This window comes from Oncorhynchus kisutch, linkage group LG17, assembly GCF_002021735.2.
Source record: "Oncorhynchus kisutch isolate 150728-3 linkage group LG17, Okis_V2, whole genome shotgun sequence".
Lineage (NCBI taxonomy): Eukaryota > Metazoa > Chordata > Actinopteri > Salmoniformes > Salmonidae > Oncorhynchus > Oncorhynchus kisutch.
In genome coordinates this window covers 41,536,731-41,563,500 of record NC_034190.2, presented here as the reverse complement: position 1 = coordinate 41,563,500, position 26,770 = coordinate 41,536,731, and the positions used below count along the sequence as shown (strand labels likewise).

General features: G+C 41.8%; 2 protein-coding genes and 1 long non-coding RNA gene across 11 annotated transcripts in view; 1 reads left to right on the top strand and 2 right to left on the bottom strand.

The window, feature by feature from the left end:
- The window catches only part of LOC109907673 (heterogeneous nuclear ribonucleoprotein R), a 19,553-nt gene extending 1,451 nt beyond the window's left edge, over positions 1 to 18,102 (bottom strand). Inside the window, exons 1-11 of one of the 9 annotated variants that reach the window (XM_031793826.1) lie at positions 17,979 to 18,102; positions 17,374 to 17,486; positions 15,218 to 16,979; positions 14,973 to 15,091; positions 14,719 to 14,826; positions 1,627 to 1,740; positions 1,232 to 1,408; positions 823 to 958; positions 507 to 712; positions 235 to 384; positions 25 to 146 (exon numbers count right to left, since the gene is read on the bottom strand). In XM_031793826.1, coding sequence (XP_031649686.1) covers positions 25 to 146; positions 235 to 384; positions 507 to 712; positions 823 to 958; positions 1,232 to 1,408; positions 1,627 to 1,740; positions 14,719 to 14,826; positions 14,973 to 15,091; positions 15,218 to 15,437 — 1,352 coding nt within the window. In that variant the 5' untranslated portion in view covers positions 15,438 to 16,979; positions 17,374 to 17,486; positions 17,979 to 18,102. Of the gene's footprint in view, positions 1 to 24; positions 147 to 234; positions 385 to 506; positions 713 to 822; positions 959 to 1,231; positions 1,409 to 1,626; positions 1,741 to 14,718; positions 14,827 to 14,972; positions 15,092 to 15,217; positions 16,980 to 17,373; positions 17,487 to 17,978 lie in introns of those variants that run through there. The other 8 variants (XM_020505782.2, XM_020505785.2, XM_020505784.2 and 5 more) reach the window with 8 other exon arrangements.
- Positions 16,710 to 18,170, bottom strand: atp5if1a (ATP synthase inhibitory factor subunit 1a). Its single transcript, XM_020505788.2, has 3 exons — positions 17,979 to 18,170; positions 17,374 to 17,486; positions 16,710 to 16,979 (listed from the first exon to the last, which is right to left on the bottom strand). The coding sequence occupies exons 1-3, from the start codon at positions 18,048 to 18,050 to the stop codon at positions 16,838 to 16,840; spliced, it is 327 nt and encodes a 108-aa protein (XP_020361377.1). The 5' UTR covers positions 18,051 to 18,170; the 3' UTR covers positions 16,710 to 16,837.
- LOC109907676 (uncharacterized) lies at positions 17,399 to 26,770 on the top strand. The gene is made up of 2 exons (XR_002257575.2): positions 17,399 to 17,558; positions 26,219 to 26,770. It is a non-coding gene; the product is annotated as an uncharacterized LOC109907676 (long non-coding RNA).

The following is a 26,770-nucleotide window of genomic DNA, read 5'->3' as shown; positions in this document are numbered from 1 at the left end:
AGCAGTCTCTCTCCGTGGCCTCACCCTGGGTTTCTGGTGGTCTGGCGATGAGCCTGCCGCTCTTTCCTCTTCTTGTCTGGGGGCTTGGCTAGGACTATCTCAATCTCCTCTCCCCCAAGCTCCTTCCCATTCATTTCTGCCATTGCCTGAGAAAAGCAGCAAAAATGTTAACACATACGAAGCAAGGTAAAAAAACACAAAAACAGGAGTATGTTTTTACCGAGAGTAACCCACCTTCACAGCTGCATCCCTGTCCTCAAAGTGGACAAAGGCATAGTCTTTGAGCTTCTTCACCCGCTCCAACTTTCCAAACGCAGAGAAGGTCTTCTCCAGTAGCTCTTCTGTGACCGGGGTGGCCAGCTTCCTGACAAACAGGACTTTCACCTGATGACACAAACATTACAATTCAACTCCATATTGATCTCAGTTTATGCAGAAAGAGTTTATTGTAAGATAAGAAAAATGAAAGTGAGTGGGATTGTGAGAGCGAGCGAGCCAGGACTCACCTTAGCCATGACATCCGGATCGGGCTCAGCGACCGGATCGGCCCACTCAACAGTGACCGGGTTCCCCCACACCTTCACCTTGCCGCTCATGAGGCGGCGGCGGGCCTGGGCTGCAGACTTGTGGTCCTCATACTCGAGGAAACAGAAGCCACGATTCTTCTTCTTGTCGTCAGGTTGGTGGTAGAGAATCACTTCCTGAAGCCCCTCTGGAGGAAGAACGAGAGACCTGCGTCACATGACTGATATCTGACTAATGATAAACCACAGAACATAGAACAACGTAAACCTAAATTGGGGTGTCTACACTTTCACTGACCTGTGACTTTGCCAAAGTCCTCCAATATGCTCTCTCTGGTCTTGTTCTTTGGGATTGATCCAACAAACAGGCGGTTGTTTGCTACAGATATGCACACTCCAAGGTACTTCCCAGACCGGATTTCATAGTTATCACACTGAAAACAAGAAGAGGAAAGATTGCTTTGCAGGGTTGATATGGAATCTGGAGAAGGTCCTATGACTGGTCCAAAATGAAATTTATCACATCTTGCGCTGGTTTCCCCAGACACAGATTAAGCCTAGCCCTAGACCACAAAAAAACCAAACACATTCAATGGAGATTCTCTATTGAAAGTGATTTTTAGTCCAGGTCTAGGCTTCATCTGTGTCCGGGAAACCAGACCCTTGGTTCTGTGAAGATGAAGACTTGACTGAGTGCAGGGACTTACAAGTTTCACAGCCTCAGCTGCTGCATCCTTGCCGCAGAAGGTGATGAAGGCGTAGCCCCGGTTCTGACCCGACAGAGGGTCCATCATTAGCCTTAGGTCCCAGATAGGGCCCGCCTTTTCAAACAGTGGCACCAGCTCGTCTTCATACAGATCTCTGGGGATCTTTCCCACAAACACCTGAACTCAGAAAAGAGACTAGATCAGTGAGGGTTCCACAATGTGATCAGATGAGCGCCTTGATACTTTAGCAGGGGAAGACTGCTGTAGTGTTGCTGTAAACGTCTCTGTTGACATTCTTGGGGCCACAGTCTTTCAAATGCTTCTCTTCTCTACATCCGTCAAAGGCTTTGCCACGATGACCCTTTCAAATAATGTTACGTCTCCAGCAGCTTTACCTCAGTTCCAATCCCAGGCTGTGCTCCTTGGAACACTTCCTCTGGTGGAGGCCCGCCGTATTTCCTCTGTCCCGTAGTTACGTCCAGGGTGTATCCTGTCCGCTCCAGCAGAGCCTGGGGAACACGTAGACGTCAGCATAACCACTACACCACATGATTGGGCACACACACACAAAGCCTCCAAAAATCCCATGATGGAAACTTCCCACTGGGAACAAACTGGTTAAAGCAACATTGTTTCAAAGTAATTTGTCAACAGTGATGTGGAAAATCCACGTTTGAGGGAGAAACTTCAAAACCACAGGATTGTCACCATGGTTACCAATTTTCAACATAGATAAGCCTTGTATAAAGTGTTGAATCTGCATCTTTCAAACATGTCAGATCTTCAACATTATATCCACTATAAGAAAGAACAAAACAATATGCTGGGAAAGTTGGTCTCTACAGCTATCCATTTGGGTCTCCCATGAAGGGTGTTAACCAAGCCCATCCATATTTGGCTTTGATATTTGTCACCGACTATCAATGTGCTATCGTGAGACTCATTGACAGATCTTGCAAAACGGTGCAATATGCAGTTCCCTTCATTTCAGCCTGTGACAAAACCAGCAAATGTAGAGAATCATGAGATATATATTCAATAACCAAAACGATTGTACTATCAGCTGGTGTACAAAACCGAAAGTGAGACACGCAAAAACAAAATAGCACTTAGAAACGATCTACTGCTCCATTTCAATGAGAATGACAGATCTATAACTCACATGGGTCAGGTCTCACAAAATGTTCCATATATTCATTACTGCCATCAAAGTCATTTCAAAAGGGTAGCTTTAACAGAGCAAATGAAATGGAACCATACTTTATAAGTCATATCATCAAATTATACTATTTAGGGGTATATAGCATTTGCGAAGTCCTCAAAAGTTCAATTCAATCCAGAGTTCAACTAAAAAAATAAAAGACGCTACGTCCAAAAGTTTGGGGTCACTTAGAAATGTCCTTGTTTTCCATGAAAACATACATGAAATGAGTTGCAAAATGAATAGGAAATATAGTCAAGACATTGACATGGTTATAAATAATGATTTTTAATTGAAATAATTGTGTACTTCAAACTTTGCTTTCGTCAAAGAATCCTCCATTTGCAGCAATTAGACTTGCAAGGCCTTTGGCATTCTAGTTGTCAATTTGAGGTAATCTGAAGAGATATCACCCCATGCTTCCTGAAGCACCTCCCACAAGTTGAATTGGCTTGATGGGCACTGCTTAGGTAACATATGGTCAAGTTGCTCCCAAACCATTCAATAGGGTTGAGATCCGGTGACTGTGCTGGCCACTCCGTTATAGACAGAATACCAGCCGCCTGCTTTATCCCTAAATAGGTCCTACACTTTGGGTCATTGTCCCGTTTTAGGAGGAAATTGGCTCCAATTAAGCACCATCCCCAGGGTATGGCTTGGCTTTGCAAAATAGAGTGGTTTCCTTTTTCTATGATCCCTTGTACCCTGTACAAATCTCCCACTTTTCCACCACCAAAGCACCCCCAAACCCTCACATTGTCAGGCATGGTGGAGGCAGATGGCGTCAAGCACTCCTCCAGCATCTTAATTTTTCTGCGTCTCACAAATGTTCTTCTTTGTGATCCAAACACCTCACACAGATTTGTCTGTCCATAACACTTTTCCCCCAGTGTTCTTTTGCCCATCTTAATCTTTATTGGCCAGTCTGAGATGAGGCTTTTTCTTTGCAACTCTGTCTAGAAAGCCAGCATCCCGGAGTCGCCTCTTCAGTGTTGAAGTTGAGACTGGTGTTTTGCAGGTACTATTTAATGAAGCTAACAGTTAGGGACTTGTGAAGCGCCTGTTTCTTAAACTAGACACTAATGTACTTGTTCTCTTACTCAGTTGTGCACCGGGGCCTCCCACTCCTCTTTCTATTCTGGTTAGAGACAGTTTTCGCTGTTCTGTGAAGGGAGTAGTACACAGTTTTGCACGAGATCTTCAGTTTCTTGCCAATTTCGCGCATGGAATAGCCTTCATTTCTCAAAACAAGAATAGACTGACGAGTTTCAGAAGAAAGTTGTTTCTGGCCATTTTGAGCCTGTAAGAGAACCCACAAATGCTGATGCTCCAGATATTCACCTAGTCTAAAGGAGTTTTCAGCTGTGCTAACAATTGCAAAAGGATTGTGCAAGGGCTGATCAATTAGCCTTTTAAAATTATAAAAACTTGGATTAGCTAACAACGTGCCATTGGAAAACAGGCTTGATGGTTGCTGATAATGGGCCTCTGTACGCCTATGTAGATATTCCATAAAAAATATGCAATTTCCAGCTACAAAAGTCATTTACAACATTAACATGATGTTATTTAAAAAATTGACTTTTTTGTTGCATGTCTTTCAAAGACAATAACATTTCTATGTGACCACAAACTTTTGAATGGTAGTGTATAGGCCTAGGGTTCCAATCTTGGGCTGATTTCAAATGTAATCTTTAAGTTAATAACTAATATATTGTAGTCACCTCTCTATCGCAACAAAAAAATCTAAGTTAAAGAAAAGGAATAAATAAATCAAACTTTAAAATGCACTTTAAAGTCTAACGTTATTTAGTTCCATTCTTTAACTTAGATTTTGTTTAGAAGGAGACGTGTACATTTTTATGACAAATGAATTAAAGCCAGACAGTCAATCTTCTTCAAATGTTGATATTTGGTTGAGTTGACAACCAAACACTAACTTTTGCAATACAGTAAATAGCCTATTAACTCAAGTGAAATTCCATGTTGGATTCACGTCATTTGATTAGCAGTCTTAGGGGTAGAAGCTGTTAAGAAGCCTTTTGGACCTAGACTTGGCGCTACGGTACCGCTTTCCGTGTGGTAAGCAGTAGGGTTGCAAAGGGTCGGAAACGCTCCAGTAAATTTCCATAAATTTGCCATGGGAAGTTAAGCCCGGGAATTTTGCTTAAATTCATTAAAAAAAAGTTTGCTTATAACAGTGAACATTTTTTTTGTGGGATACACAAAGCAATTCTAGGTCTTGCCACACATTTTTGTTAAACTATCCCCAACTCAATGGAATTGCAACCCTCTGCATGCACAGTGCATTCTTCCATCACATGTGCAGCTGATTCTCAAGATCTTGCACACTAATGAGATGCTATTGAACCCACACTACTATACTGAGCCATGGACTAAATGCTTTCTGGTAAGTTTTGATTACAATACTGGGTGGTGAGAGTATATTTTATATGACATGATTTTTTGTAAACTAGTAAATAGTAGCCTAAAGCAAAGTGTGTTTAAATCAATTCAAACTTGTTAACAATTTCTGCAAGTTGGTTTTTGCTACCATGTGGGTTTTAGCTTGCTTGAGCCTGCTAACTGAGGAGTGTTAATTCACGTTTCTATACATGTTTCATTTTAAAATAAAGGAGTGGTTTAATCTAACTGCTTAACTATTTATCTGTACATAGAATTGTAGTTTTTGTCTTTTCTTATTCTTTTCAGGAAAATTCCACAGGCACTATCTGATGTTTGGAGACATTTCTTTGCAGCTGATGTAGAAGGAAAAGCTGTGTACTTTGCAAATACTGTGCCAAATCATATGTGAAGAATGCAACAAAGATGTAGAATCATCTGGCCAAGTGCATAACGTTCCCTCAGCGCTCACAACAAGAAACTTTGACAAAAGTCTCTCTACTTCTATTCGAGGTGAAAATTATGAATCAGGCACCTTATCGATAGCAGCAGCTCATGGTCCTCCTGGAATCAGATGTTTTTTTCTACTCAATGGAGGAACGTAGTCAGAGAAATGCTGAATGTCTTGCTCGAGCTGTTAATGCAACTGGTTCATCTCTGATGCTCACAAGCAATGTGTATTGGAAGTGATTTCTGAATGTTCTTCGCCAAGCATACACCCCTCCAACCAGACATGCCTTTTCTACTCATTTGCTGGATGCCGAGTTCAACAGAGTTCAAGTAAAGGTCAAGCAAATCATAGAGAAAGCAGACTCTCTCTGATGGGTGGTTGAATGTTTGTGGGCAAGGAATAATTAACTACATCTTCACCACTCAACAAGAGCACAGACAAGGCACAACAGACACACCGGTCTCTACATTGCAGATGGGCTGAAGGCAGTCAATGACCTTGGACCACAGAAGGTATTTGCACTGGTGACAGACAATGCTACGAACATGAAGGCTGCTTGGTCTAAAGTGGAGTCGTCCTACCCTCACATCACACCCATTGGCTGTGCTGCTCATGTATTGAATCTGCTCCTCAAGGACATCATGGAACTGAAAACAATGGATACACTCTACAAGAGCGGTTCTTGGCAGTCTGGCGAAGTACACCTCCAAGCAAGTGATTTGGGATGGAGATGCAATATGGCAGTCATGCCAACACATCCTTCCTGTTTGGCCCCATCCGGCCACAGTGTCTCCTGACCCGTCTCAGCCTCCAGTATTTATGCTGCAGTAGTTTGTGTCTCGGGGGGCTAGGGTCAGTCTGTTATATCTGGAGTACTTCTCCTGTCTTATCCGGTGTCCTGTGTGAATTTAAGTATGCTCTCTCTAATTCTCTCTCTACCTGGCATGATGACTCCTTGCGGTCCCCAGTCCACCTGGCCGTGCTGCTGCTCCAGTTTCAACTGTTCTGCCTGCGGCTATGGAATCCTGACCTGTTCACCGGACGTGCTACCTGTCCCAGACCTGCTGTTTTCAACTCTCTAGAGACAACAGGAGTGGTAGAGATATTCTTAATGATCAGCTATGAAAAACCAACTGACATTTACTCCTGAGGTGCTGACTTGCTGCACCCTCGACAACTACTGTGATTATTATTATTTGACCATGCCAGTCATTTATGAACATTTGAACATCTTGGCCATGTTCTGTTATAATCTCCACCCAGCACAGCCAGAAGAGGACTGGCCATCACTCAAAGCCTGGTTCCTCTCTAGGTTTTGGCCTTTCTAGGGAGTTTTTCCTAGCCACCGTGCTTCTACACCGGCATTGCTTGCCGTTTGGGGTTTTAAGCTGGGTTTCTGTACAGCACTTTGAGATATCAGCTGATGTACGAAGGGCTATATAAATAGATTTGATATCTCATCAGACACCTGGTGGAAGGGACTTTGTAAATCTGAGGCTCTTTCCCCCGTTGTCTCCATCATCCTCCAAATCCCACCAACATCAACCACCTCAGAGAGCAATTGGTCCTTGTTTGGAAGCACACACACACACCAAGGCATGCAACAGGCTGACAAATGTTAAAAAATGTGTGGTTATCCAGGCAAATTTTTGGCTTTTTGAGCCTGACAAGCCATCCTCAACAAGATTAGAAAGTGACCGTGAAGATGAGGCCTCAGTGTGATATTCAAGAGGTGGACATTGAGGACATCCAGGTTGAAGACATGGAAGCCTGAGAGGAAGGTAACAAAATATTTAGTTTCTAGACTATAATTTTACAATTTTCTGAGATGTGATGGATCATTGGGGATCATATTCCCTTTTGTTCAGTGAAATCATCCCATGTGAAGAGTCAACTCATTTAATTAAAGTTCAATTCGTAACTAAATGTTTTTTCTTCTAATCGAAGGATTTAATCATTTGCAATTTTGTCTACTTATGATTAGGTAAAAGGTTTATTTTTTGTCTCCATATGATACGGTAAATATATCCAATGCAAAAAACATCTACATTTATAATGGTATTAATTCCCATATATTCCAGTTAAATCCCATATTTTCCCACAGAAAGTTTCCACCTCTGAATATTTCCCAAAATGTGCAACCCTATGCAGCAGAGAGAACAGCCTATGACTAGGGTGGCTGGAGTCTGACAATTTTTAGGGCCTTCCTCTGACACCGCCTGGTATGGAGGTCCTGGATGGCAGTGATACTGGGCCGTACGCACTACCCTCTATAGCGCCTTGCGGTCGAAGGCCAAGCAGTTGCCATACCAGGGGGTAATGGAACCAATCTCTCGCTGTAGAACCTTGAGGATCTGAGGACCCATGCCAAATCTTTTCAGTCTCCCGAGGGGGAATAGGCGTTGTCATGCCCTCTTCACGGCTGTCTTGGCGGGTTTGGACCATGATAGTTTGTTGGTGATGTGGACACCAAGGAACCTGAAGATATCAACCTGCCTCACTTACAGCCCTGTTGATGAGAATGGGTGCGTGCTCGGCCCTCCTTTTCCTGTAGTCCACGATCAGCTTCTTTGTCTTGCTCACATTGAGGGAGAAGTTGTTGTCCTGGCACCACACTTACAGGTCTCTCGGGTCTCCTCCATATAGGCGGTCTCATCGTTGTCAGTGATCTGACAACACACAGTGTTAGGCCTGTAAACTTAATGGTGTTGAAGTCGTGCTTAGCCACACAGTCATGGGTGAACAGGGAGTGCAGGAGGGGACTAAGCATGCACCCTTGATGCTGTTCCCGGGTTAAGGATCAGCGTGGCAGATGGGATCCAGGATCCAGTTATAGAGGGAGATGTTTAGTGTCTGGGTCCTTAGCTTAGTGATGCGCTTTGAGAGTACTATGGTGTTAAACGCTGAGCTATTGTCAATGAATAGCATTCTCACATTGGTGTTCCTCTTGTCCAGGTGGGAAAGGGCCGTGTTGAGAGCAATCAAGATTGCATCGTCAGTGGATCGGTTGAGGAAGTATGTCAATTGGAGTGGGTCTAGGGTTTCTGGGATGATGGTGTTGATGTGAGCCATGACCTGACTTTCAAAGCCCCCGAGGCGCATATTGAAGACGCTAGAACTGTTCACATCTACTTTCTAAGCCAACAAGATGAGTAACGAACAGCAAAAGCACTAGCCTGTGTCACTCTACTATACCCGATAATACAAAAGTTGACCTATTCTATTGGTCAGCTTGTCATTCTGTGCGAGAAATAAATATACCAAAACAGACTGGGACAGTTGTTGAACGACAGATTTCAAATTCATACAACCAGTGTATATCAAAAACACTTTTAAAAGCAACGAGGCTGATGCAACAGATCAGAACATTTAGCCTAAAAGGATTGATAAACTACTAGGCTATTTCTTCACAATATGAGCGCAGTAATGCACACGTAGCAATAGGCTACAGTGGTTCCTCCTTTAAAAGTTGCGAATTTACGCAGCAGGACTTAAGAGGTAATATGTGGTTTAGTACAGTACCCTGCATCACCACTTCATTGCTCCAGACCAGCGCAAGTAGGAGTTAGAGCAGTGACTATGCTTTTGGGTTCTGCTGTGTCTGACAATGAATGGACGACATAAACCTAAACAGAAACTGATAATTGTTCACGTCTTCAGTATTACTTACTAAAACTGTTGTTACACTAAGGTTCTTATTCTTTTATTAGGATTATTTTGCTCTTACTGTAGTACTGTAGCCCACTCCCGACCGGTCATGTTGTACAGTGCCTGAGTGGCGCAATGGTCTAAGGCAGTGCATGCTGTGTTGCTACAGATGCTGGTTCAATACCCCTGCCGCCTTCGACTGGGAGACCCATGAGATGACTGTAGGTTTTTCTCCCTCTAAAAACAGAAATATTTCTAAATAACAAACTGGATTTATTTACAAATGTCTCACCCCATGTTCAAGAATGGCACTTTTCCTAACTCACCTTACAATATTTGAAAATAAAACATTAATTTAGAAAGCCTGTTGGATATTCTCACAGATATTATTAACCCTGTTAGTAGCAGGACAATATAAAATCAGAATAAAAAAAGAAACGTCCTCTCACTGTCAACTGCGTTTATTTTCAGCAAACTTAACATGTGTAAATATTTGTATGACCATAACAAGATTCAACAACTGAGACATGAACTGAACAAGTTCCACAGACATGTGACTAACAGAAATTGAATAATGTGTCCATGAACAAAGGGGGGGTGGGTCAAAATCAAAAGTAACAGCCAGTATCTGGTGTGGCCACCAGCTGCATTAAGTACTGCAGTGCATCTCCTCCTCATGGACTGCACCAGATTTGCCAGTTCTTGCTGTGAGATGTCACCCCACTCTTCCACCTGCAAGTTCCCAGACATTTCTGGAGGGAATGGCCCTAGCCCTCACCCTCCGATTCAACAGGTCCCAGACGTGCTCAATGGGATTGAGATCCGGGCTCGTCGCTGGCCATGGCAGAACACTGGCATTCCTGTCTTGCAGGAAATCACACACAGAACGAGCAGTATGGTTTGCCTGCAATGACAACAGGCTCAGTCCGATGATGCTGTGACACACCGCCCCAGACCCCGACAGACCCTCCACTTCCAAATCAATCCCACTCCAGAGGACAGGCCTTGGCGTAACGCTCATTCCTTCAACAATAAACGTGAATCCACCCTCACCCCCGGTGAGACAAAAACGCGGCACGTCAGTGAAGAGCACTTTTTGCCAGTCCTGTGACGGTGGGTTTGTGCCCATAGGCGACGTTGATGTCTGGTGAGGACCTGCCTTAAAGCAGGCGTAAAGCGCTCAGTCCAGCCTCGCTCAGCCTATTGGGGACAATCTGAGCACTGATGGAGGGATTGTGCGTTCCTGGTGTAACTTGGGCAGTTATTGTTGCCATCCTGTACTTGTCCCGCAGGTGTGATGTTTTGACGTACTGATCCTGTGCAGGTGTTCTTACAAGTGGTCTGCCACTTTGAGGACGATCAGCTGTCCTTCCTGTCTACCTGTAGCGCTGTCTTGGGCATCTCACAGTACGGACATTGCAATTTATTGCCCTGGCCACATCTGCAGTCCTCATGCCTCCTTGCAGCATGCCTAAGGCACATTCATGCAGATGAGCAGGGACCCTGGGCGTCTTTCTTTTGGTGTTTTCCAGAGTCAGTAGAAAGGCCTCTTTAGTGTCCTACGTTTTCATAACTGTGATCTTAATTGCCTACTGTCTGTAAGCTGTTAGTGTCTTAACGACCGTTCCACAGGTGCATATTCATTAATTGTTTATGGTTCATTGAACAAGCATGGGAAACAGTGTTTAAACCCTTTACAATGAAGATCTGTGAAGTTATTTGGGTCCTGAAAAAGGAACGTTTCTTTTTTTGCTGAGTTTATATTATCAGATGTGCCATTAGCAATAAACATTATCAACTGATGTGGCATAGTGGCTATGCTGAAGCATGGTGTTTGTCGATCTGCATTTACCCCATTGGACCACATCCCAGGGATTTTTCTGCATAGAAAAATGTTCTGTGTAAACTTAAACGACTAAAACCAGATAAAGTACGTAGAAAATATGAAGGACGTATATACGCAAACTTCTATAAATGGTGTGGACACCCCTTCAAATGAGTGGATTTGGTTACTTCAGCCACACCAGTTGCTGACAGATGTGTAAAAATTGAGCACAGCCATGCAATCTCCATCGACAAACTATTTGGCAGTAGAATGGCCTACTGAAGAGCTCAGTGACTTTCAACATGGCACAGTCATAGCATGCCACCTTTCCAACAAGTGTTTTAATAATATTTCTGCCCGACTAGAGCTTCCACAATCAACTTTAAGTGCCGTTATTGTGAAGTGGAAACATAGGAGAAACAACGACTCAGCCGCAAAGTGGTTGACCACACAAGCTAGCTCCCAATTCACTATGTTTTATGACCGGATGAAGATCCGTTTCAGATCGAAGTGTAGTCAAAGAGGTGCATTGGGAGCTTAACCTATCTGTGCATATGATCACAAACTTTTCTATAGGCTGCGTAAAAATTGTATGTCCTCAGTTACACTCACTACAGAGTTCCAAACTGACTCTGGAAGCAACATCGGCACAAGAACTGTTCACCTGGAGCTTCACGAATGGGTTTCCATGGCCGAGCAGCCGCACACAAGCCTAAGATCACCTTGCACAATCCCACGTGTCGGCTGGAGTGATGTAAAGCTCGCCGCCATTGGAGCAGTGGAAATGCGTTCTCTGGAGTGATTAGTCACTCTTCAACATCTGGCAATCTGACAGACAAATCTGGGTTTGGTGGATGCCAGGAAAACTACCTGCCCGAATGCATAGTGCCAACTGTAAAGTTATGTGGAGAAGGAATAATGGTCTGAGGCTGTTTTTCATGGTTCGGGCTAGGCCCCTTAGTTTCAGTGATGGGAAATCTTAAGGCTACTGCATACAATGACATTCTAGACGATTCTATGCTTCCAACTTTGTGTTAACGTGTTTGGGAGAGGCAAAGGGGGGGGGGGGGGCACTCCATATTAATGCCCATGATTTTGGAATAAGATGTTCGACGAGTAGGCACCCATATACTTTTGGTCATGTTGTGTATTAAGATCATGTTTGAGAAATAATAAATCCCCCAAATAAAAACTAGTCAGGGAGAATCAAAGATTTTTTTATTTTAAATATGGCATTCAGGAGTATTTGGCATGGCACAGGTCCCCACCTATTTTGTTATGTTTGAGTCACTCAGAAAGGGAAAGGGGATATCTAGTCAGTTGCACAACAATGCATTCAACCGAAATGTTTCTTCCACATTTTACCCAACCCCTCGAAATCAGGGAGGTGCGGAGGGCTGCCTTAATCAACGTCATCAGTGTCCATATGTAGAATTGCAGGAAATTATCTTTAAAATGTCAACTTTTTCGCTTAGCCAAATGTGGCAAAATGTGTTAAATTGTGAGAAATTAGCTCTAAAACAGCTCAATTGTATCACTGTGATCAACAGGAGGACCTCAAATCATAATTATTTACAATTGTTATTCACAAAGATAAATATTTTGGGGTTTCTATTACAAAGTATGTCATTGACCTTTTAAGACACCATTGCCCCCTTTAGGCGCAGCAGCTCTCTTAAACCATGCTTTAAACTCCGGTTGTAACTGCAATTTTCTTTACGATGGCACGCGCAATTGTATGAGTAAAGAAATAAACGTGGTAGCAATGGAAAGCCGGGATCCCCTCTTTCTTAACAAAGGCCAAAGTGGCTTTCAAAAGTGCTCTCCCCCCTCCCAATTGCAGTTTCAAAACATTTGTGCATCGTCTGCTTGTAGGAATTAGAGGTCGACCGATTATGAGTATAACAGAACTCATATGGCAGGCAAATTCCTGAGTTGAAATCAAAACAGGAAGTCAGAAATCTGAGCTTTGTATGTATTCACCAGAGTCCCCAATGAAATCCCCTTGAGATATGAATGATGTTGCACTGCCTAGGGATTCCACTAGATGTCAACCATCAATAGAAATTATAATGAGGCTTCTATGATGTTGTGGGAGTGAATGATAGCAGAATCAGTCAGGTGTCTGGCAGTAAGCCATTTTCTGATCATGTTTATTCGTGGTTACTCGTGGTAGTCACTTGCGTTCCATTGCTCACGAAGACAAGGAGTACTCCGGTTGGAACTTTATTGAAGCTATATGTTAAATTCCTAATGATTGATTCTGTACTTAGTTTGAAATTATTCTTCGACCGGTAATTTCACTTTTTGTCCGATATAACGCTGACCAGAATTAGCGTTTGGATATGTATACCAAACGCGCTAACAAAAGAAGGTATTTGGACATAAATAACAAACATTTTTGAACAAAACAAACATGTATTGTGGACCTAGGATTCCTAGAGTGCTTTCTGATGTAGATCAAAGGTAAGGGAATATTTATCATGTAATTTCTTGTTTATGTTGACGCCATCTTTGCGGTTGTGGTGTTTTTACTTCTGAGCACCGTCTCAGATTGCACGGGTTTCTTTTTCCGTAAAGTTTTTTTGAAATCTGACACAGCGGTTGCATTAAGGAGAGGTATATCTACAATTCCATGTGTATAACATGGATTATCATCTACATTTATGATGAGTATTTCTGTTGAATGATGTGGCTATGCAAAATCACTGGATGTTTTTGGAACTAGTGAATCTAACGCGCCAATGTAAACTCAGAATTTCTGATATAAATATGAACTTTATCAAACAAAACATGCATATATTGTGTAACATGAAGTCCTATGAGTGTCATCTGATGAAGATTATCAAAGGTTAGTGATTAATTTTCTCTATTTGTGCTTTCTCTCTCTTTGGCTGGTAAAATTGGCTGTGTATTTTAGTGAGTTGTTGGTGACCTAACATAATCGTTTGTGGTGCTTTCCCCGTAAATCCTATTTGAAATCAGACACTGTGGTGGGATTAACAACAAGACTACCTTGAAAACTATATAAAACACAAGTATGTTTGAGGAATTTTAATTTTGAGATTTCTGTTCTTTTGAATATGGCGCCATGTACTTTCACTGGTTGTTGTTATATCGCTCCCGGTAACGGGATCTCAGCCATAAGAAGTTAACCCACCGTTCCTAGGCCATCATTGAAAATAAGAATGTGTTCTTAACTGACTTGCCTAGTTAAATAAAAAGGTAGAATATATATATATTTTTTTATGTATTTAAAATCGGCGCCCAAAAACAGATTTCCGATTGTTATGAAACAGCCCTAATTAATCGGCCATTCCGATTAATCGGTCGACCTCTAGTAGGAATACATGATTAACTCTTCCTGTGGGCCTCAAGAGAAATATTTCTCCCATATTGAACACACAACAAGCAGACTAGGTAAATAGGTAAACTATTCTACTACGGGGTTCTCAGATTTTGATTTAATAACATTACATGGCAAAAATAGTAGAACAGAGCTGGGTTTCACAAACGCATTGTCGCACTAAGGCCATCTTTCGTCCATCCGTTTTGGGAAACCCAGCCCTGAAGAGTTACACCACGAGTGATAAATTATAGGCTTTGAATTGCTTTGCCATGGTGATGCGCATTATAAAACTATTTAATTCCCTTTATCTGAACATCAGCAAACAATCATGCAAGTCAGTTCGATACAGAGTGTAACAGAGAAAATAAAAAATTTGAAAATACATATAGGGTTTTTCTCTCTCTGTAGAACAGACATGCTTCTGTTGGCCTATTAGGCTAAGTCATTGACAAACCAGCCCACCTGGAGATTTTAATTGTGGGTCAAAAATGATCTCTCCAGAATCCATATGATGGAAATCCGTCGCAGTGACAGATAATTCTAACCCCTGCACACACAGAACAGGTTATATCTAAGCAACTGACTCAACGTACAAAAATATACATTATACCTTGATCTTGGACTCATCAGGCCCCTTGGTGGATTCTTGTACTTTATTTCCTTGCTTTTCCCTCTGTCTGTAAGTCTTCATGACTCCACAAAGGAAAGCACTTTTGTTCTGGAAAGAAAACCACGGCACAGTATTGGAGTTACGAGCAGAGGAAGATGTATAGACCCATCCATGTCAACTTCTTAAGACTAATGATTCATCATCCAAACTGACTTGAATTCATACTTTTTCATTCTGCTTCCTCTGTTACTCACCTGCACATGGGACAGGTCACTTTCTTTGAACTGCAACAGTACAGACAGCGCTCCCTCTTCATTGAACTCCCGCAGAGCATCGATGGCCCTCTCGTCCAGGTCAGCATATGCCACCAACCCTGGTGGTAACAAAACAGATCCCTACCATTACAACCTGGCCTAGCTTCACTTCATGGAACCACGAGCAACATCACGCTTCGTTGGAAAATGGATTAGACTCAGCTATTGTTTGACAGATTCCCCACCGGTTGAGAATACGTTGTCAAGACTCTCTGCCACTTTCTGCGGCAGTCCGGCATCGATTAGTGTCTGGTAGTTCTCTGTGTGCTCGCATTCTGCAGTGACTTCCATAGGCTCCTCTTCCTCCCTCACCTGGGCAGAACTACCATTCACCTCGTCAGCAGCCATTCTCTTGAGAGAAAATAGACAAGACAAAAACTGGATTTCAGTTAGAATGTTCCACATTAGAACATATGTTTCAGCTGCCGTTACAGATTAAGACACTAGAACAAACTTTTGTAACATACATGGTTTACATTTGGTCCTGCTGCAATATTAACTTATATTATTCTAAATAGTTCAGCTAGCTAGTTCACATTGGCAAAGATATAAATCCATTAGAAAAGTAGAACTATTAATTTTAATGCATGCAACCACGAGGTCTGAAAGCTGAAATACCTGGGGACAAGTGAACAGTACGTTTATATTGCAGGCACGATAGCTAGCGAACGCCAACAGCCAGTAAACAAAAACAGTGATTAAACTAGCTACCTCGTTCAGCGAGCAGTTTTTTGTTGTTGTTGAAGCTAGCTTGGCTGGTGGTGTGTATTTTTTGGCTAGCACCGTCCCGCCCCCTTCCAATAGCTAGCTAGTTATTAGCTACATAGCTAGACAAATGCGACTGAATTCACATTTTCGAATATTTACAAACACAAAAATAAACGTTTAGAGTTAGAAATACCAACATAAAAAACAAACATAAAACCCTGTATCAAAGTTCATAAACTTAGCCGCGCAAATAGCGAACGTTAGCTAGCAGGATGGCTAAAGGCCTTGTTAGCTTGTTGGACACCTTTCAGAATTCAAACAAATCACCCGCCAAGAGGTGAAACACGAATAATTCGCAAACGCTTACCTATCTTCTCCAGGAAAATAACAGTATCGAAAAACTATATTTTGCAACAATTAACCAAAATAGTTATCCAATATGAATAGTATGGTTGAATCTACCCACGAGAATGTCGCTTGCAAAACGCCAGCACCACTCTGCGACGCAGAACTACGCATCAACCTAACTATAGTCTCTTACAATCGTAACCAATCGAAGTGGTTAGTCAGATTTTGACATGATTTTCAACCAATAAGAAGTCCCAAATTCATAATGAGAACATATTCGGATTTCGACCCTGCACAATGTTGTGATTGAATTACAGCATAAACATACTGAACAGAATGAGTGAAAACAAATTCTGTACCGATTTCGTTATGAGAGCTTGGCGATGGACATCAGATTTATTTGAAATGCATGAGGAAGAGATGTGATTATTGTAATCAATGTTAGAACTGGTTTTGATTTGATTGGTCCTCCTGTCACAGCTGAATGTGTGCAGTTCAAAACTCAAGACTTTCAAAAATATGGCACCCCTGAAATGAAATACTCAACTGTCATAATAAATGTGCCCGATTTCAAGATAAACAGTCTACAGTGGTATTGAAAGTAATCACAAAAAAACTCTCCCAGTTGGAAAACAACTAGTGTTTTATTATTGTTTTGAATGTAAGTATTATACAATTGCCTACAAACACAAAATCAGGCAAATGGGTGATATTTGGCCTAATGTAAGCAGTGTGAATGAAGACTGAGCTTAGTCATCATGTTTCAGTTTCTTGATTTTGCCCTTGTGACGGTCAATCTCACGCTGCAAACGCTCAATTTCTTTCTTGCTGTGGTCAATCTCCTCTTCATGGTGCTTCCGTAGGGCAGACAACTGCTCCTTCTCCTTCTGACTGAGGAGCAAGAGGGAGAGAAAAGTTTGGTTGATTTCTCTGAGGCAAAAATTAAACCAGGGGTGTATTCATTATGCCCTTTATTGCAAAATGTTTTGCAACAAACAATTTACTCAAACCGGGAACAGTTTTGGGTAGGCCCCTCCCAGTTTCAAATTTGGGTAGGCCCCTCCCAGTTTTGATACTTTTGATTCATAAATGGTAAACGTTTCCATTGCAAGACGACATGAATACACCCCTGGGTTGCGTTCATGTGGGCTTAACATGAGGAATATGCGAGAAAGGGATTCTTCTTTACTATGATCAGACTTTATCCACTGGAGTCAAAAGGCAAGGTTCATAAACGTAGTAGTAATATGTCTGGTCATCCAGGTTACAAAAATAATCCACTTACCGAAAATAACGCTCCTCCTCTGCAGCTTGCTTCTTTCCAAAGGCACCACCTGCCTCCCTCACCGAGCCTCCTCCACCGCCTCCCTTTCCTGCTCCTTTGCCCAGCTCACCCAGCTAGAGAGGGAGAGATATCAAATCACCGCTCGGGTCTCCCACGGGAAAAAAACTAACATGTCACTATCTGAGGTAAGGTCTAATACCTGACCATATCACACACCTGAATATATATTATGGAAAGAGAGGGTTAAATGTAACAACATAGCATTTATTAGACATCATCCATGGTTGGACTACGCCTTCATGGCGTAGTAATAAATCCCCTTTATTATTTCCTGACAAAACATATACAACACTGCCACCTATTGAGTTACTTGCTACAGTTCAAGCTGTCTTGGCTGGTCTACACGTTAACCAAAACAAGTAAACGGAAACATGATCAAACGTTTGTAATATAAAATGGATCAATAGAAGACAAACAGTACAAGGATTCTTTCGAGGAAATCGCTATCAGTCTTGTTAGGCTACTTACTAGCTATGGGAGCTGCAACTAAGTTAACCAGCAAGCTATACAAAACAACACCACTGTCAGTGCCTCATCACATTTACCTGGTCGGATGTCATCCTGAACTGGGTGGCAAAGAAGCCCCGAAAATGGGATCTTAATAGTAGCCTCGCCATTACAATTTCTCAACTACGCAGATTAACTGCAGCAGAAAGTACTTCGCTGTGTACTTTCACATGCGGAAATGTGCAATTTCACTGTGTGGGAGTGGCTGTGAAAACGATTTGCTGCCATCTAGCGACAGTGTGCGGAATCTTTGTTTTAATATTTTATTTTTTATTAAACAGTAACATGCAAAACATAAACAGAACAGCCAAAGGAATTCCACTAATAAATAAGAGAACAACAAACAAATCCACATTATATCAATTCAAATACAGACGCGTAGCGAATACATTTTTTAAAACATTTTCAAATCAAATCAACGTTTATTTGTCACCCAAACTGCTACAGACCTATATCTATCCTACCGTGCCTTTCTAAGGTCTTCGAAAGCCAAGTCAACAAACAGATTACCGACCATTTCGAATCTCACCATACCTTCTCTGCTATGCAATCCGGTTTCAGAGCTGGTCATGGGTGCACCTCAGCCACGCTCAAGGTCCTAAACGATATCTTAACCGCCATCGATAAGAAACATTACTGTGCAGCCGTATTCATTGATCTGGCCAAGGCTTTCGACTCTGTCAATCACCATATCCTCATCGGCAGACTCGACAGCCTTGGTTTCTCAAATGATTGCCTCGCCTGGTTCACCAACTACTTCTCTGATAGAGTTCAGTGTGTCAAATCGGAGGGTCTGCTGTCCGGACCTCTGGCAGTCTCTATGGGGGTGCCACAGGGTTCAATTCTTGGACCGACTCTCTTCTCTGTATACATCAATGAGGTCGCTCTTGCTGCTGGTGAGTCCCTGATCCACCTCTACGCAGACGACACCATTCTGTATACTTCCGGCCCTTCTTTGGACACTGTGTTAACAACCCTCCAGGCAAGCTTCAATGCCATACAACTCTCCTTCCGTGGCCTCCAATTGCTCTTAAATACAAGTAAAACTAAATGCATGCTCTTCAACCGATCGCTACCTGCACCTACCCGCCTGTCCAACATCACTACTCTGGACGGCTCTGACTTAGAATACGTGGACAACTACAAATACTTAGGTGTCTGGTTAGACTGTAAACTCTCCTTCCAGACCCATATCAAACATCTCCAATCCAAAGTTAAATCTAGAATTGGCTTCCTATTTCGCAACAAAGCATCCTTCACTCATGCTGCCAAACATACCCTTGTAAAACTGACCATCCTACCAATCCTCGACTTTGGCGATGTCATTTACAAAATAGCCTCCAATACCCTACTCAACAAATTGGATGCAGTCTATCACAGTGCAATCCGTTTTATCACCAAAGCCCCATATACTACCCACCATTGCGACCTGTACGCTCTCGTTGGCTGGCCCTCGCTTCATACTCGTCGCCAAACCCACTGGCTCCATGTCATCTACAAGACCCTGCTAGGTAAAGTCCCCCCTTATCTCAGCTCGCTGGTCACCATAGCATCTCCCACCTGTAGCACACGCTCCAGCAGGTATATCTCTCTAGTCACCCCCAAAACCAATTCTTTCTTTGGCCGCCTCTCCTTCCAGTTCTCTGCTGCCAATGACTGGAACGAACTACAAAAATCTCTGAAACTGGAAACATTTATCTCCCTCACTAGCTTTAAGCACCAACTGTCAGAGCAGCTCACAGATTACTGCACCTGTACATAGCCCACCTATAATTTAGCCCAAACAACTACCTCTTTCCCAACTGTATTTAATTTTTATTTATTTATTTATTTTGCTGCTTTGCACCCCATTATTTTTTATTTCTACTTTGCACATTCTTCCATTGCAAAACTACCATTCCAGTATTTTACTTGCTATATTGTACTTACTTTGCCATCATGGCCTTTTTTGCCTTTACCTCCCTTCTCACCTCATTTGCTCACATTGTATATAGACTTGTTTATACTGCATTATTGACTGTATGTTTGTTTTTACTCCATGTGTAACTCTGTGTCGTTTTATCTGTCGAACTGCTTTGCTTTATCTTGGCCAGGTCGCAATTGTAAATGAGAACTTGTTCTCAACTTGCCTACCTGGTTAAATAAAGGTAAAATAAATAAATAAATAAAAATAAAAATATACGTGCGCCGAATACAACAGGTGAAGTAGACCTTACAATGAAATGCTTACTTACAGGCATAGGCGGAAATCCCAGGGGGGACGGGGGGGACACGATCCCCCCATCCTGGGAAAAATATGATTTGTCCCCCCCAATATATCACTGTAAACATAAATATGTAATTTCAATAATATTAATAATACACAACGAAAGCACTTGTGCTGATTATAGACACTTAATAGCATGTTTTTAAGTTTCAAAAGATTGCGACCCCCGCCCTTTGTCTCACAATGGTTTGATCCACTGACAGTTCCTTGTGTGGCAGGTAACAGAGGGTTCGTATCTACTTTCTGAAAGGCACTCAATGCAAGTAACTGACGTGCGGTAAATCCAGTCAATCGCGCCATAGCAATGTTTTTTAAAAGTTATGTTGGCAGGGTTTACGCACACACTAGCTGCATTTGCAGAGCTAGCGGGCAAACATTAACTATTAATCTAGCTAGTACCTATTCCATTTATGTGGCGGCGTCAAAGATGGAATCTTTGCTATCGTCAGTTTATTTCAAGATCAGCATGCAGCTGTAGTGCTTCAAAGTCCCTGTGAGAAGGTTAGCGATAAACTGAACTCCCAACTGAACAGAACTACACTCTCTTCTACCATTGTCTTAAATATCTTTAATGGTCTAGTTGCAAAAACTAAATTGTCGCTATGGGACTTTGAAGCACGTGTGCTGATCTTGGAGTAAACTGACAATAGCAAAGATTATAGCAAACACCACAGAAATGGAATTGGTGCTCGCTAGCTTTGCAAATTCAGCTGTTGTTGCAAGCCAGCCAATATGAAACAAACTATATTAAAATTACAAAAGGTGGCAGCATATGTTGTGTAAATGGTGAACTCATGATCTCATACAGCTGTCAACTCTTGTCACTGCAATCCGTTTCACATTTGCTAGCTACCTTTTAGATCGAAGCCCATATAGAATGATAGAAGATATGATAGAAGCCCATCTCCTACTGTAAATAACCTACACACTGTGCATGTGTGCGTTTGTGCAGCTAGCCAGCCTGCCTGCCAGGTAGAACATTTTCAGAAAAAGGTAAAAAGACAAGAGTATTTTTCAGTACACCAAAACGCAAAGCAAGAACCCTAGTAGCCTAAGACTAGTTGATAACATGTTCATTAGAAAGAAGTGAAATGCTAATGGAAACGTTTCACAATGATGTCATTAGGCAGATCAGGCAACAGAGGGCACACAGACAGCAGAGCTGGGGACAGGTGGGCAGGGACAGACTGGCAGAGACAGGTAAGTTTGAGTCTTTGTTTGGCAACATTATGAAAGGTTCTAAAAAATTTTAAACTTGTAAAATAAGGACATAATTGGAAAATGCCATGGATACCCCCACTCTCAACTTAAACTGGTGACTGAACTAAGATTTGTTTAAGGCAAGGGTATTGCTGTTGTGATTAATTGTGTAGTTCTGGGTACTGGTAGTTAGGAGTACGGCAAACACCTTATTTATTTTCTAGGCGACAGACTGTGAAGGTGGTGAAAGGGAAAGAGACAAGGAGAGTGACTTCAGAGGACAGTGCCACAGCCACGGCAGGACCAGGTGTCAACCTTGTTGCCAGCAGCACCAGTATAGGGGACAGTGGCATGGCCACGGTAGGACCAGGTGTCAACCTTGTTGCCAGCAGCACCAGTATAGGGGACAGTGGCACAGCCACGGTAGGACCAGGTGTCAACCTTGTTGCCAGCAGCACCAGTATAGGGGACAGTGGCACGGCCACGGCAGGACCAGGTGTCAACCTTGTTGCCAGCAGCACCAGTATAGGGGACAGTGGCACGGCCACGGCAGGACCAGGTGTCAACCTTGTTGCCAGCAGCACCAGTATAGGGGACAGTGGCACGGCCACGGCAGGACCAGGTGTCAACCTTGTTGCCAGCAGCACCAGTATAGGGGACAGTGGCACGGCCACGGCAGGACCAGGTGTCAACCTTGTTGCCAGCTGCACCAGTATAGGGGACAGTGGCACAACCACGGCAGGACCAGGTGTCAACCTTGTTGCCAGCAGCACCAGTATAGGGGACAGTGGCACAGCATTGTCCAGTTACCTCAGTGATGGCACAAAACCATATCAGCCACACCCACAATTTATGAACCGCAAACTCTTGCCAACAGAGTGTTGAGGTTTCAAGAGAGAAGGTTTTGCGATTTCCCCTAGCTACATTATAATCCATCAGTAAAAGGAGTTTTGTGTTTTCACTGTAGCCAAGGGGTTTCAAGCCAGCCATCTTTTGGCCAAAGAGCGGATGCTGCCTTCATTAGTGCAGGATTTAGGAACGGGAGAAAAGCCATTGTAAAATTCACAGCACATCAAAACTGCCAAACCCACCGCCACTGTGTAACTGTAACAGCACACCAGCTAAATCCAATCAGTGTCCAGTTATCCAGCGCGTGGGGTTAACAGCAGAAATGACGAAAGCTACCTTGCACTGTATGAGAAAGCAACAACATTGATTGAATCCATTAAGACACACTCAAGACGATTTGCTGGCAAAGCAGTGGATCACTATAGGGCAGAATTTTTTTAAGTGTTGGATGGTGTGGAGGTTCAGTTTGGCGACCGTTTTGACCAGGACAGTCTAAAAATTCTGTAAAAGTTGGAAAGAGTGCTTCTCACGGGGAGATGAATGAGTCTCTAGATCAGTACCCTGAGCTGAACATAGATTCTCTTTCAGTGCAGTTGCCTCTCTATCGCAACAAATACCCCTTTAGCAGCAGTTGAGAGGCAGCAGAGGTCCTCAGGAGGCTTCCAGTGGAGGTGCAGGGGTTGGTTGATCAAGTTGAGGTGCTGATCAGAATTTTGTCTGTAATGTACAAAAAGACAGGCTGGACAGTCTTGAGGGGAAATATCCGCCAGCAATTTGTTGGATCCATTGAAACCCTCAAACATATGTTCGGTTCTTTTGTTCAGTAGTGTGTATAACAGTGGTTCTCAACCTTTTTTGAGTACTAGAACCCCTGCATATTTTGAGGAAAGGCAGGCAAGGTTTTGAGTGGTTCTCAGGGACCTCCACCCCCTCTTTATATGTAAAGTTAGTGGAATCCTTGTGCTGCTGAATACGTTCATTACACCTTTTTATTTCATGGACCCCTTGCCATTACACCAGGGACCCCTAGGGGTCCACCTACCCTGTTTGAGAACCCCTGGTGTATAGTATGATATTTGTTATTTTGTTTAGTAGTTTTTAGTACATGATAGTACACTTACTAATTATTGATTTAATTTAATTTAAAATTGCATACTTTGTGTGACATATTTGTCCATAGCTGTTGTTTGAAGAGTTGAGACACTGACTGAACAATAACCAAGTATTTCTGAAGGATATTTTGGTTGATTTGTTTGGGTTTTTCATTGAAGTAGTTATCTTGTTTTTAGAACTGTACTTACTCTGAGCGTTTTGTTCTTGTAAAGATGTTGTAATAGACTCAAACCAGTGGCACATATTTAATGACTATATAAATGAATCAGAAAAAGTTAAATAAAAAGGTAAGTTCAGTGCGTAGACCAACTTTATGATGGTTCTCAATGGAGATTCTTTGAGATGAGATCGCACCATGTTCATTATATTTATGAAACCTGCACCCATACAGTGTACAGTACCATTACCACCTACTGGCCTTGCTTGGTATTGCTGGTTGTAAATACAAATACCTGCATACATACTGGACTGACGAAGAACACTGCTATAACTATTATTATTATTAGTATTATAATGATTTAAACATTTTAACAAGTTGGGACAACCCTTCAGTTAACTACTGTACCTATCAATTATCCAGTAGTAGTTATTATGGTTCCTCAATATACATTTAACATATTACAACGTAGGCTATGTGTTACAGCACTACTTTTGGTGTCCCCCTCAGGAATTGCTCTTGAGAAAATGTCATGTAATTGTCCCCTCCAAAGTTGATATCAGATTTTCGCCCCTACTTACAGGCTCTAAACAATAGTGAAGGTGAACAATAGATAAGTAAAGAAATAAAACAACAGTAAAAAGACAGTGAAAAATAACAGTAGCGAAGCTATAAAAGTAGCGAGGCTACATACAGACACCGGTTAGTCAGGCTCATTGAGGTAGTATGTACATGTAGATATGGTTAGAGTGACTATGTATATATGATGAACAGAGAGTAACAGTAGCGTAAAAGAGGGGGTTGGCGGGTGGCACACAATGCAGATAGCCCGGTTAGCAAATGTGCGGGAGCACTGGTTGTTCGGCCCAATTGAGGTAGCATGTACATGAATGTATAGTTAAAGTTGTGTTGTTGTGCGTTAATAACATTTAGACTACGTTACCCAGCAGGCTATGCGGGTGGGCAGGTGGTTGAATAATGCCTTCCATGGCTAAACAAGGAGTTTTTTAGCTGAAGTATATGTTCATTAAAAGTAGTTAAACCTATGCCCCGGTTTGTCATTATACAAGGAACAAACATAACAAAAGTGACTGTGTATATATGATAAACGGAGAGTAGCAGCAGCGTAAAGAGGGGTTGGGGGTAGCCATTTGATTACCTGTTCAGGAGTCTTATGGCTTGGGGGTAAAAAATGTTGAGAAGCCAGCCAGACATTTTGTTTTGTATATGTTTTAATGACTCTAAATAGTTTCCAAAATATATATTTTTTTAAATTAAGAAAAGGGGCTTTCTCTTCAAATTTTGATTTGTGTATGACATTTTTCCTCATATGAGCAAACATCAGCATAAAAAAGTACCACAGTGTGAGACATAATACTCATAATACCCATAAAACCTAACAGGGAAATGGTTGCAATCGTTTTTCACATAGGGGATTTTAGAAACTCATAAAATAAGGGTTCTGTTTCCTGTAGGCTTACCCTGGCGTGATGTTTTGATAACTATAAATCTCTCTAGGACAAGGTGACTTAATATATTTGCCCCCCCCCCCCCCCAAAAAAAAATGAAATGCTAATGTGGCTATCATAAAGAACTACAAAATGCCATGATCTGGATGAGGGTACCAATGTAATGTAGCTAAATGTAGTTATTCATAAATTAGCTCAATTTCTTTAAATGGACAATTCTGTGAACTGTCTTGTGAAAGTTTTCAATTGTTGCAGGTGGTTAGAGCGTTGGACTAATAACCGGAAGGTTGCAAGATCGAATCCCCAAGCTGACAAAATAAAGATCTGTTGTTCTGCCCCTGAACAAGGCAGTTATTAACCCACTGTTCCTAGGCTGTCATTGAAAATGAGAATTTGTTCTTAACTGACTTGCCTAGTTAAATAAAGGTAACATTTTAAAAAATGACAAAATACCTGTTTGCAAAGGTGTCAGCTAGAGATGACTTGCAGGGGTTTGTAGTTTTGCATGTCTACTTTCATGCTAATTAGCATTTTTGAATCTGAGAGTAAATAGAGACTAATATATTGATTAAAAGTCACCTTGTCAGAGAGATTTACATGGTTATCAAAACATTACACAAAACACAGCCCTTATTTAAAGGGTTTCTAAAATCCCCTATGGGAAAAATGAATGGTGTAAAAATGATTGGAACCATTTCCCTGTTTGACTGCTAGGTTTTATGGGTATTATGACACCTCTACTGTAGAGCCCTCTATATGCCACTTCTTATGCTCTGATTCTGAGAATAAGTAAGACTTCCATTCTATCGGTCACAGTGTTTTCAGCACTGCAATGTAATCAATGTCTGTCTTGCATTAATCATATTATGCCCTGTCTTGTTTTGCTCACTTTGTACAAAATAATAAAATGCAGTACTACAGGATATTTCTTAACGTAGCTCTTTATTAGCTAGCTATAACTGGCATGTTCACGTATTGCCAACCAGGACCAAACTGCCTGTGACCTAACCGTTTGGGTGGTCTTAACCAATCATAGCACAGTATGATATGGCGGTAAAATGCATCCAATTACAATTCAGTATGTTTACACATATGAATATTACATGCCCATGTAACAGTGAACATTAGGCTGTGTGTAGGGTTCCTAAAACTTTCAAGCATGAGTCTTTGTATACAAATAAGGTTTGAGAGTATTGTTTACATGTGCTTTCTTATTGTCCCCAGGGTTCATGCCAGGATTTTTTTCGAGACCTGATATTGAAGAACATTCAACATGAGGCCTATGTTTTTCATCTGCACTGGCTTGGGAGAAAAAAAACAGACATTTCAGTGTGAGTCCTATTTGATTGATTTTCTCTCTACTAAATGCGAAGGAATTACATGTATTTCAAATATGTATTTTGTATGTTTTATTACACTGGGCTGAACTACACTGTAATCTATTTTGTAACCAGATACTTTCTAAAGCTGTAATATGTATTTTCAAAATACAATTTGTTTTTGGTACATATTTGTATCTTTATTTTTTTTAATTATAACTGGTTTGGCATGTATTTGTTTTGTGAGGGCTGTTTACCAGGTTTATTTGCCATTAAGTAGTATGCTTTCTTTTGAGTTTAACCTATAGTTGTTGGCGCTCTTCAAAAGGTTAAGATCACATTCCTGCTTAAATTCAGACATTTTATTTTTTGATGGTCTTTTTCTAAAATAGTGATTTATTTTTCTTTCATTTCTAACTCAGATGTACAGTAACTTTTGACGAGTATGAGATTATCA

Bases quoted from the DNA above. Each gene is read 5' to 3' on its own strand.
- atp5if1a (XM_020505788.2), bottom strand. From the start codon at position 18,050: ATGGCGAGGCTACTATTAAGATCCCATTTTCGGGGCTTCTTTGCCACC. The intron at 17,487-17,978 runs GTAAATGTGATG...CTCCCTCTCTAG, and splicing joins TCAGGATGACATCCGACCAG to CTGGGTGAGCTGGGCAAAGG. The intron at 16,980-17,373 runs GTAAGTGGATTA...CTTGCTCCTCAG, and splicing joins GAGGAGGAGCGTTATTTTCG to TCAGAAGGAGAAGGAGCAGT.